This window comes from Procambarus clarkii, chromosome 5, assembly GCF_040958095.1.
Source record: "Procambarus clarkii isolate CNS0578487 chromosome 5, FALCON_Pclarkii_2.0, whole genome shotgun sequence".
Lineage (NCBI taxonomy): Eukaryota > Metazoa > Arthropoda > Malacostraca > Decapoda > Cambaridae > Procambarus > Procambarus clarkii.
Genome location: NC_091154.1, coordinates 37726077 through 37738423, shown reverse-complemented (window position 1 = coordinate 37738423; position 12347 = coordinate 37726077). Strand labels below are relative to the sequence as shown.

The window sequence follows — 12347 nt, the reverse complement described above, 5'->3', positions numbered from 1 at the left end:
TAACAGGGTGACTGCCAGCATCTCTCCAGTGTACTGACCAGTCCAAGCAGAACGGGTCAAGACTGGAGATAAGTCTTCTCGCATGGTTCTCTACCTTGACCAGAATTGTGATGAATGACATGGGGGAGGCAGGCTGGTGGGCAGTCAAGGAGAGAGGTGAATACTCAAGATGGCAGTGGTTGTGCATCCCACTTAGGGCTGTAAGTTGCTCAGCTGCCTGCTATCGACTTGGTGTGGGTGGTATGTAGCTACGCTCCTTGTAGGGTCGGCGCTCGATCCCCTATGGTTCAGTTGGTGGACAGCTTCCCTTTCCGTCCTTCCCTCCTCCCCCACTGTCCTCTTATCCTATCCTCACATCCCTTAGTGCTTCCTCCTGATAATTACCGTATCTTACCTGTCTTGCTGCATTCAGCACGAGGCCGTCTTTTGATGCTGAGGAGTCAGACTTCAGTCTTACAATGTCAACTTCTCCACCGAGCACTAAATTTTTGCCACTGCCCCGTTTGTCTGCTATGCCTGGGCCAGGCTCATGTAGGCTAGTCATGCTTATGGCTTGTGTTTTCTCTACCGCAAAAGCAGCTTATCTTCGTTTACCCATACCCAAGTTTACCGTGTGTGTGTGTGTGCATGTGTGTGTGTGCGTATGTGAGTGCGTGTGTGTGCGCGTGTGTGTGTGTGCGCGTGTGTGTGCGTATGTGAGTGCGTGTGTGTGCGCGTGTGTGTGCGCGTGTGTGTGCGCGTGTGCGTCAGCGTGCATGTGCGTGCGTGTACTGGGCGCGGGGAGAGGGGGAGATGATGAGAGGGCGAGTGAGGTCCCGGCTCAGCACCAGAGATGGTTACATCCACTGTGGGCGTGGAGGATGGTGATGGAGGAGCAGCGGGTGAGAGCAACACGGAAGAGGAGAGCAGAGCAGGGGATGTGGGCGTGGGAGAGGGCGTGGGTGGACAACTGGAGGGTGTGTGGGCGTGAGCGTGGGTGGGCAGCAAGGGGGGTGTGTTGGCGTGGGGCGTGGGTGGGCAGCAGGGGTGTGTATGGGCTTGGGAGAGAGCTTGGCTGGGCAGCAGGTGTGTGTGGGCGTTGAAAAGGGCGTGGGTGGGCAGCACAGGGGTGTGGGTGTGAGAGAGGGCGTGGGTGGGCGTGGGTGGGCGGCATAGACTTTTACACGAATATAATATTAGACCAACACCCCCTCTATCCGTCAATCTCCAATCCCAACCCCCCCAATCCCCTTCCATCACCTTTAAACAATGAAAAATTACGTTGACGGGTTGTCTCATTTAGAAGTTCTTCCTCTGGTTTAATATCGTTACTGTCAGTTCCCGTCGCTCGCAGACGTTACCGTCTTATCCTGTCACCTTCTGACTCCTGATTACAATAAGGTCACAATAAGGGCTCACTGGGGGGGGACACGTGCCACAATAAGGGCTCACTGGGGGGGACACGTGCCACAATAAGGGCTCACTGGGGGGGGGACACGTGTCACAATAAGGGCTCACTGGGGACACGTGTCACAATAAGGGCTCACTGGGGGGGGGGCACGTGTCACAATAAGGGCTCACTGGGGACACGTGTCACAATAAGGGCTCACTGGGGACACGTGTCACAATAAGGGCTCACTGGGGACACGTGTCACAATAAGGGCTCACTGGGGACACGTGCCCGTTGGGCAATATTGTGGTTTTCTTGTTATCAACACCCCCCCCCCCCCTGCTCTTCTTGACAACTCACATACCGAGATATCGTACTCGAGGTATCGTAATCGTAGTATCTTTGTCGCTGTATCGTCCTCCTCTGTCTTCGTTATCTCTTTTCCCTGATAGGTGCAGATAGCTAGAGATTGTGTTCTTTCCTGATATTTTCCTATTTTTACCTTATTTTCTTGCTTAATATTTGACTTTTAGTTCTCCTAAAAGACGGTTGTTCCTGTAAGCTGAGTCTAGAAGGAATTGTTTCGTATATGTGCTTTGCAGGATGGTTTATATGTGTTTGAGCATATTGTTATCTATATACCTAGTGGTCTACTATGCCATGTAGTTTACTTTGTAACGTTACCTTGTTACTTTGTGACTGACTTGTGATGATAGGGTCAGGAAAATGGGGACCTTGGTCATGCCGCCTGACCTAATATGTACACCTAAACATTATTAAGTTGTAATTCACATGTGAATTATATATATTATTGTCTATTTTCTAAATCGCCCATTCAGCATTAGTTCTTTTCTCTGAAAATTCAATCATGCAGGCTTAACCTTCCAAACTTTGCGTGAAGAATCAGTTTGATTGTAAAGAAATGTAACCTGATAATGAATGATGTGTTAGTGTATAGTCCTAAGCTTTGGAAATAACAGTGACACCTTCTATTGGATAAAAACATAGATCAGGAAAAAATCGAGCTGTGAAAGAGACATGGAGTCATGACATGACCTGAAACCTAGAGACTAATTCATCGTCTCATGAAAACTCGCCAGAAATAAATATACAAATATCGTACTCTAAATATATATTGACCCTGTGAGACCTCACGGTGACCAGGCCGCCCAGTTGTGTTACCACATATTAGATTAGACCTCGATTCTCTCGGGAAAATCCCGCGTTGGGTGACTTGACTGATCCCTGGTATTCAGGGCTTTCCATACAGAGGACGAGGAAGCTCGCTCTGCATTCCATACACAGCCACTGGGTGAGGAAAGACATGACCAAGGTCTTCAAGTGGGTAAGGAGTAGGCAATCCAGTGGGAAAATATAGGAACGACATATGGAATCTATAATAACATCAGGTCGGAACCCGGAACATCGGTAATAAGCTGAAGTTCAAATTTTGACTAGCTATCGCATAGGAGTGGCTTGGCAACTGGATGGTAGACGAGAGGAATAGAATACTTGCAAATGCCAGCGAAAGAAATGGAATAGCTTGTGGTAAAGACTTGGCTTGAAAGATACATGGGGAACAGAAGTTGGATTAAGATGGGGGCCCCACCCTCAACGGTCCAATAGGCCCGCTGCGGTGATTCCCGCTTCTTGTTTTTATTTACTCGTCTGATTGACAAAAAAAGGTCTCTATCTGATTCCCTAACGTTCAGGCAAGTTATGGAAGACAATGTTGACCAGAACACACACTTAGAAGGTGAAGGGACGACGACGTTTCGGTCCATCCTGGACCATTCTCAAGACAATCGACTTAAGAATGGTCCAGGACGGACCGAAACGTCGTCGTCCCTTCATCTTCTAGTGTGTGTGGTCTGGTCAACATACTATAGCCACGTTATTGTGACTCATCGCCTGCACATGGAAGACAAACCTTATCATCTAACCAAGTGGTTATTACTCTAGGCCAAGTGGGCAGCGCTCGGAGACACTGAGAGGAAAAAAACATACAGAAACTCCTCGCACAACTAGGACAAAATTGCTGTTCGAATTTGTCACACTAGAATACACCCAGACACACACTCACGCACCCACATATACACAGTACGCAATCGGTTACTCATTTTGTTATGAAAACCGATAGTTCACGTCAGGTGGCAACCGACGGAGGGACTTCCTGGTCCCAGCGTCAGCCATCAGGAGGGTATATAAGTCCCACCACCCCCGTCCTGTCTCCAGTTCTGGCTTGCTTGCCCTGCCGTGTGGTCGACATGTACAAGGTACGAGGTTCTTGTTCGCTGTGCTACGAGGCTACTGTGATGGGAGGCTACCATTGGCTACCAATTGCCTCGGTTAGGGGTACTTACATCAGAGGGGGCTACATGGTAGTTGGCATGCTACTTAATATAAACCGACTACTTTACAGGAGCTACTTACCTACAGGAGGCTACTTTCTAGGCAAGCGCTACCAGGCTACTCCAGGAAGACTACCATGCTATCCTGATCAGCATCATACCAATAATTGATACCAATCAATTTATTCTAAATGATAAGGGATTAGAACTTTGCCTATTCTGAAGGGATTATACGACCGCTTGGAAATGGCATCGAAGATATTTTGAAAGAGCTTTGACGACAATCAGAAGAGGCTACTTTTAAACGGCTACGATACTTCTCTGAACGCCGATGTTTTGAAAGGGCTATGAAACTATCGTAAAACAAAAACAGCTACGAGTCTAACTTGATTATCATTAAGGAGGGCTGCATATCTTCTCGGAAGAGGACTATGAGGCTTTTATGAAAAGGGGTTATGAGACCTCTTTGAAGAAGCAACGACACTATTCTGAAAAAAAGACTACAAGGCTATATATATATATATATATATATATATATATATATATATATATATATATATATATATATATATATACTGTATATATAGATGTCCACTCTCAAAAGACTCTGACAGCCTTCAGTGGACTTCGATATTCTTTGAGTAAACTCGGGTACTTCGAAAATACTCAGCGAGTGTATTTTATTTTTTTGCGGCTATACAGGCATTCAGAAAAGGCCACGCTCGTCTATTTTCCGAGTTTACATAGTGACGAAAGCGTTATGCAGGAGCTACGCGCGTTTTATTGAGATTTTTAGAGGACGGTTAAGGACAGAGGGAGAGGGAAGTCTGTGGGAAGGAAAAAGCTGTGGAGGAAGGGAAGGCAGGGCGGATAGGGAAGACTGTAGGGAGTGTGAGAGAGAGAGTGAGAGAGAGAGAGAGAGAGAGAGAGCGAGAGAGAGAGAGAGAGAGAGAGAGAGAGAGAGAGAGAGAGAGAGAGAGAGAGAGAGAGAGAGAGAGAGAGAGAGAGAGAGAGAGAGAGAGAGAGAGAGAGAGAGAGAGAGAGAGAGAGAGAGAGAGAGAGAGAGAGAGAGAGAGAGAGAGAGAGAGAGAGCGAGAGCGAGAGCGAGAGAGAGAGAGAGAGAGAGAGAGAGAGAGAGAGAGAGAGAGAGAGAGAGAGAGAGAGAGAGAGACAGACAGACAGACAGAGAAGCCCAGGCGCCTCACACGAGAACATTACCAGATAGGGGTCAAAGGTCATCAGATCGATGTGGGGGCTCGCTGTCTTGTAATTCTCCCGCCCCGAGTTTATGTTATCGGCTGTGTGGGAGAAAGTGTGGGAAGATGAGAGCAATAGATATGAAGACGAAAGGAAAGACGAGAAGATAATAGTAAAGATGGAGAGAGAAGCGGAAAGGAATGAGTTGACGAGAATGATTAAGGTGACGGGATTCACTTCATGTTCTTTGTGATATATGTTTACCTCACAATGTGATTTCCAGATTAGTTTTGTTCTCTCTCTCTCTCTCTCTCTCTCTCTCTCTCTCTCTCTCTCTCTCTCTCTCTCTCTCTCTCTCTCTCTCTCTCTCTCTCTCTCTCTCTCTCTCTCTCTCTCTCTCTCTCTCTCTCTCTTTCTCGCTCTCTCTCTCTCTCTCTCTCTCTCTCTCTCTCTCTCTCTCTCTCTCTCTCTCTCTCTCTCTCTCTCTCTCTCTCTCTCTCTCTCTCTCTCTCTCTCTCTCTCTCTCTCTCTCTCTCTCTCTCTCTCTCTCTCTCTCTCTCTCTCTCTCTCTCTCTCTCTCTCTCTCTCTCTTTATTACAGTGATTGCACTGCACACATGAAAGACACAGTAGCAAGTGTTAATAGACGAGAACTTTCAGTGAACTGATATAAATAATGATGCAATAAAGTCATGTTTATAGACCCCCAAAAGCCCCCACAAGGAATATTACTATGGTGCCTCTCGTTCCTAATATACGTCAACAACCAGCAACAGGAAATTGGCATTTTTCATATCTATATTTGTTTATGATTTTCATCTCACGACTCTTTATATAATATAATGCAAGTTTGTAAAACTTTATAGACCTTTTATATTTTATAATTTTAAATTATATATTTTAACAAATTATTTGTAATATTATATACTTTTAATATATTATATTTTTTATATTTATATATTTTTATGACTTTATATTGTTTCATATAGTCTCATTATATTGAAGGAAAACTAATTCGTTCGTTGTAATAACTTTTTTTTTAAATCGTCCTACAGATATATTTTATCTTTAGCTTGTATGGAATAAGTTGAAATAGAGTAAATATAATGGAAATGAGAGATAAACATTGAAAAACATAGATAATCCATTTAATAGATATTGTCACAGAAGAGAGAGAGAGAGAGAGAGAGAGAGAGAGAGAGAGAGAGAGAGAGAGAGAGAGAGAGAGAGAGAGAGAGAGAGAGAGAGAGAGAGGGCGGGGTTACTTCAACAGGATATTACTTTTAACATTTTATATGTTATTGTAATATTAAAGTATTCTTGTATTTGAATTTTCACGTTTTGTTAAAATTATTATCTGTCCCATTATTATTATTTATATATTTTAGTGTTTAATTATGTTGCTCTCTGCTGTTTCTCTAAGATTAGAGATGTTTAGTGTTGCATGCTGATGCCATCATTTGCATGTTAGTGTTTATTGTTAGAGTTTGCTTATCTTTTATTTACTTATTTTATATAATATTTTATTTGTTATTCTTTCGAGGCATTTTGAAATAGATTGTTATTGTAACACGCTTGTATTAGTATGGATAACTATTGTATTTTTGGGTTTGGAATATAATTTTGTACTTTCGGATGTACTTTTTATGATAGTTTAAGTTTTTACAGTCACTGCACTACTGCTGGTCTTCTAAGATGGTCATCTCTAACTAAAACCACCAATTACAGGTGGCGTTAGTGTGGGCGTGCGCATGCGCGCTGACGAGTCATGGGGCCAAACTGGACCTTGTCCGACCAGGGTTGGGTCCGGGTCACAGATTCCAACCCAGAACTAAATATAGTTACGAACCACCAGCGCTGCCTTCTAACCTGTATGAAGTGAGTTTACGCAAGTTTACCAGTTACGTTCATGAATATGCTCAAAGATTTACGTTACTTGCCAATGCGAGCTTGAGGTTTTCTTCTATGGGAATCAGTCTGACCTAAAACATTTATTTACATTCTCGCCCGAAAGCCTCTATAATGGTTTACTTGTTGCATGCCTTCCTGGTGCATACAGGCAAGCAAGCATTCAAGGTGAAGTGTGTGTTTCCGTGCTCTGTGATATATTTGGGACATCCCGCCCATCCTTCTCTGTTGGAGATCCAACGCCCATTGTCTTACCTTGACTACGCCCGAGAGAGAAGAGAGAGAGAGAGAGAGAGAGAGAGAGAGAGAGAGAGAGAGAGAGAGAGAGAGAGAGAGAGAGAGAGAGAGAGAGAGAGAGAGAGAGAGAGAGAGAGAGAGAGAGAGAGAGAGAGAGAGAGAGAGAGAGAGAGAGAGAGAGAGAGAGAGAGAGAGAGAGAGAGAGAGAGAGAGAGAGAGAGAGAGAGAGAGAGAGAAAGGACACAGCTACAGAGGGAATGGAAGAATTTAATGAGTCAGTGTTCGAAAGACATTCCTACTTTTTTTCATGTTAAAGTTGATATTCCACTAAGGCATTTCCTGTTTGTCGTTTGGGTCTTACAATAAAGGCTTTTATAGTGTTGGGGATAATACTACCCACTCAGGTATGTTACAAGCTGTGGCCTATTTTCTTCCCCACGGTCTTATTTGTTTCTCTCTCTGATATATGTAAAATATACACACGCACACCCCAATATCGACAAATACAGATACTCAGACAGATACACTTACATTCTCAGACACACACACACACACACACACACACACCCAAAGGGGACCTCGTAGCCTGGTGGATAGCGCGCAGCAGTCGTAATTCTGTGGCGCGGGTTCGATTCCCGCACGAGGCAGAAACAAATGGGCAAAAGTTTCTTTCACCCTGAATGCCCCTGTTACCTAGCAGTAAATAGGTACCTGGGAGTTAGTCAGCTGTCACGGGCTGCTTCCTGGGGTGTGTGTGTGTGGTGTGAAAAAAAATAGTTAGTGTAGTTAGTAAACAGTTGATTGACAGTTGAGAGGCGGGCCGAAAGAGCAAAGCGCCACCCCCGCAAACACAACTAGGTGAATACACACACACACACACACACACACACACACACACACACACACACACACACACACACACACACACACACACACACACACACACACACACACACACACACACACATACACACACACACACATACACACATACACACACACATACACACACACACACACACACACACTCAGGAGTGGAGTCTGCCTCCACTCCTGTGGAGGCAGACTCCATACTCAGTTTTAAATGTAGATATGATGGAGCCTAATAGGTACAGGAACCTGTACATCAGTTGATTGACAGTTGAGAGGCGGGATCAAAGAGCCAGAGCTCAGCTCCCGCAAGCACAACTAGGGGGAGTATACACAGCCCCCCCCCCCCAAACACACCCACTTATACTGAGTGAGTACAAACATACACACATACTAGGTGAGTACACACACACACACACACACACACACACACACGCACACGCACAAACAGTACATGAGAGGATTGTAGCGTATTTCAGAGTGATGACCTGTAAAGAGGTGCTCGACTTTAATCCTAGCAAATGGTTGGTGATGGCATTTGGCACGAGGGTGAGGAGATCACAGATAGAGTCTGAGATGGTATCAAGTAAATATTTAAGACAGTAAGGGAGACAGACTAGGCCCGTTTACATCTCGTCAACTCTTAGGATTGGTATACCGTGAGAGAACTGACCACGCAATATCCTTAAGTGTGAAGGACCATTGTGTGTGTGTGTGTGTGTGTGTGTGTGTGTGTGTGTGTGTGTGTGTGTGTGTGTGTGTGTGTGTGTGTGTGTGTGTGTGTGTGTGTGTGTGTGTGTGTGTGTGTGTGTGTGTGTGTGTGTGCAGGTGTTTGAGTACATAGTTCAAATGAGAATGAAGCCAGTGGCGAGAAACAAGATTGCATATTCTACCAGAGTTTCTCTCTCTCCTTCCAAGAGTTCTTAACCTCGCCCTTCACGGGTACTTTACTTCCACCTCCACCTCATTCAAATCAAATCAAGTCGGAAACTTTTTCATAATGGTAGTAAATATATATATATATATATATATATATATATATATATATATATATATATATACACACATACACACAAAATTAGGGTGATGAGAATATTAGCAATGGATAATAATATCTATGAATCATAAATATACTAATATATATTAATCATACTATGATGTATATATTTGCACTTCCTCGTAACTCCAAACCCACAACTCATATAACATCGATCTGACTTCAGTTGGTTTCAAAAGGCCTGCAAGTAATCCATCTCTAATCCAAAATGCCTGCCAGTAACCCAGCACATTTTTGCAGGATTGAAAGCTAGGTTTTATTCTCATTAGATCTTTTACATATTTCTATAAAATTTTCCACAGCTTGTTTGGTCGGTGCGAGTAGAACTAGGTCATCAGCATAAGTGAAAACATCAGCCTTAGTGCTGCCTATGCGACAACCAGTGCCACAGGCTCTTAACCCGTTTTTACAATGCATAAAGATTGCTAGCAAACAAAAGTGGACTAAAAACAACACTTTGTTTGATCTAAGTCTTAGGGACATATTTTCAGAGAAGACATTACTCCAGTTCACAGCTAATTTGAATGTCTGGTAAGAAATATATAAATATCTAGAGATAACAGGTCACACTTTTCTACTAAAGAGTTCTCTAAAAAGTTAGGTGTTTTCAACTTAGTCAAAGCTTTGGAAGCATCCAAAAGTATATATAGAGAAGAGTACCTTGTGCTACGTAGTGAGGAACAGTATTTAATAAGTTTCCGCCACCACGAAAGTACAGATAATCAAATAGTCTGTTAAATAGTGCATTTATGGTAATACCTCTAGAATTATTCACCCCTTCACCTCCACAGGTACCAGCGATTCCGTCAGGGCTGTACGAGACACCCATTGCTCCGCCTCCAGCACTTCCCTCAGGGCTCTACGAGACACCCATTGCTCCACCTCCAGCACCTCCGTCAGGGCTGTACGAGACACCTAATACTCCACCTCCAGCACTTCCCTCAGGGCTCTACGAGACACCCATTGCTCCGCCTCCAGCGCTTCCGTCAGGGCTCTACGAGTTACCAGCAGCCTCTGATCCCCAGCCTGTCAAGGAGGTCAGTGATGGGTTTAAGGCCATCAACCTCTGGAGGGCTATAAAGGTCAACACAATAACTTACTGCGACCAACCAGCAATTACTCTTCGATCCTGAATATTGTCCAGAGTTAAAGTAACCTCTCAGGGGTATACACCCAGAAGGAGGTAAACCTATCGCTGTAGATATCGCGAAGTGTTAGGTTGTAAGACTCGCGATTTTCTAAACAAGTTTATATACTATTCTTGAATAGCAATAACATTATAAAGAATACCTGTTGAATTCACCGTCGAATTACCATTCATTTCAACATTGCGCATCACAACAAATAGTCTTCAGTTGAACTTCAATCCTTCTGACCTGTGCTTTCTTGACAGCAACACGACTGACAGACTACCTTGGGTTGATTTGAGTTCATAATGACGACACCAAATGCAATCCTAATTATTATTTTGTAAATAGTGAATAATTTGTGATGTGACTTCTGGTGGGTAAGTCTAAAATCATATTCATAGGCTTAAAACAAAAATACTCCTTAAAATTTAATAAAAACTAAACTTTGCCATTTTTTACCTTATATATATATATATATATATATATATATATATATATATATATATATATATATATATATATATATATATATATATATATATATATATATATATATATATATATATATATATATATATATGTCGTACCTAGTAGCCAGAACGCACTTCTCAGCGTACTATGCAAGGCCCGAATTGCCTAATAAGCCAAGTTTTCATTAATTAATGTTTTTTTCGAGTACCTAACCTACCTAACCTAACCTAACCTAACTTTTTCGGCAACCTAACCTAACCTATAAAGATAAGTTAGGTTAGGTTAGGTAGGGTTGGTTAGGTTCGGTCATATATCTACGTTAATTTTAACTCCAAAAAAAAAATTGACCTCATTCATAATGAAATGGGTAGCTTTATCATTTCATAAGAAAAAAATTAGAGAAAATATATTAATTCAGGAAAACTTGGCTTATTAGGCAAATCGGGCCTTGCATAGTAGGCTGAGAAGTGCGTTCTGGCTACTAGGTACGACATATATGTATATATATATATATATATATATATATATATATATATATATATATATATATATATATATATATATATATATATATATATATATATATATATATATATATATATATATATATATATATATATATATATATTCACGTTCACTGTGTTAACAATCTTCTTCATTGACACCATGATACAGCCGCCACCACCCACCACCACAACCACAACAACCACCACAGCCGCCCCAGCTATGATGGCGGGGATGCCTTACGACTTCGATTGGGGCGTCAACGATGTCAAGTCTGGGAACCAGTTCTCACAGAAGGAAAAATCCGATGGCAATGTTGTGAGTGAAAACGCAAAACATCTGTAATATATTTGGAATAACATAGTTACAGAACACGGTGTAATGCACGTGTTTGAAGTTAGATAATGAATTGGGCATATGTAAAGTTTATTCGTATATTTATATGTTATGTATCTTATTTTCTTGTCACAGGTTCGAGGAGAGTACAGTGTCTTGCTACCTGACGGCCGCACTCAGGTCGTGAAGTACTTCGACGACGGTGGTGGCTTCAACGTTGATATCTCCTATGTTTAGTACAATCCTTCCGCCTCGACCGTTCCATCACACAGCGTCCGTTCCACCACCCAGCGACCGTCCCACCTAGTAACGCTCAGCTAACGACCTTTTCATTCAGCGTCCCTCTACCTACGACCGTACAACCCAGCAACACCCCCCCCCTCTCCCTGTACCACAGCGACCCTCTCCAAAATGCCCCCCTCTCGTTTTTATCAAATTCACCTGTCCATCCCCCTCCCTTCCCTCACGTGTCCCCTTCACACACCACTACGTACGTCCCATCCACGTGGCTGTCAATATCCACAACTCTCCCCTCGTATCCTCCTCCTTCTTCTGCCACAACCATTTCCAGAACTGACGAGGTGATTGGACGAGGACACGACGATCGTTCAACGGGTGACGTTATATGTTAGAATTGATCTGAACACTCTCCTGATCCGGATATTTCTGGCGTGGCTTCTCACCGATATTCTTAAGAGATGTAGCCCTGTTATCACATGAACCTCATCGTCCAGAGATGACTCCAGCTTCACTCCTCACCTACAGTGTATGTAACTTAACGCTAAATAAAATGGAGATCAATAAAGAAATATTACTGTGAGTAATTTCTAAGACCAGACATTAAAATGACGTGCATTGCCAGTTAATAATTATCTAAATGAACTTAATTCTCATGTAAAATATTGGAAGAGAGAAAAA

At 42.9% G+C, this 12347-nt stretch overlaps 1 protein-coding gene across 1 annotated transcript in view; it reads left to right on the top strand.

The window, feature by feature from the left end:
- The window catches only part of LOC123751309 (uncharacterized), a 41617-nt gene extending 29914 nt beyond the window's left edge, over positions 1–11703 (top strand). Inside the window, exons 4-8 of the mRNA XM_069303780.1 lie at positions 3510–3645; positions 6645–6794; positions 9780–10025; positions 11265–11411; positions 11565–11703. Coding sequence (XP_069159881.1) covers positions 3510–3645; positions 6645–6794; positions 9780–10025; positions 11265–11411; positions 11565–11666 — 781 coding nt within the window. The 3' untranslated portion in view covers positions 11667–11703. The remainder of the gene's footprint in view (positions 1–3509; positions 3646–6644; positions 6795–9779; positions 10026–11264; positions 11412–11564) is intronic.
- Positions 11704–12347: the final 644 nt, after the last annotated feature.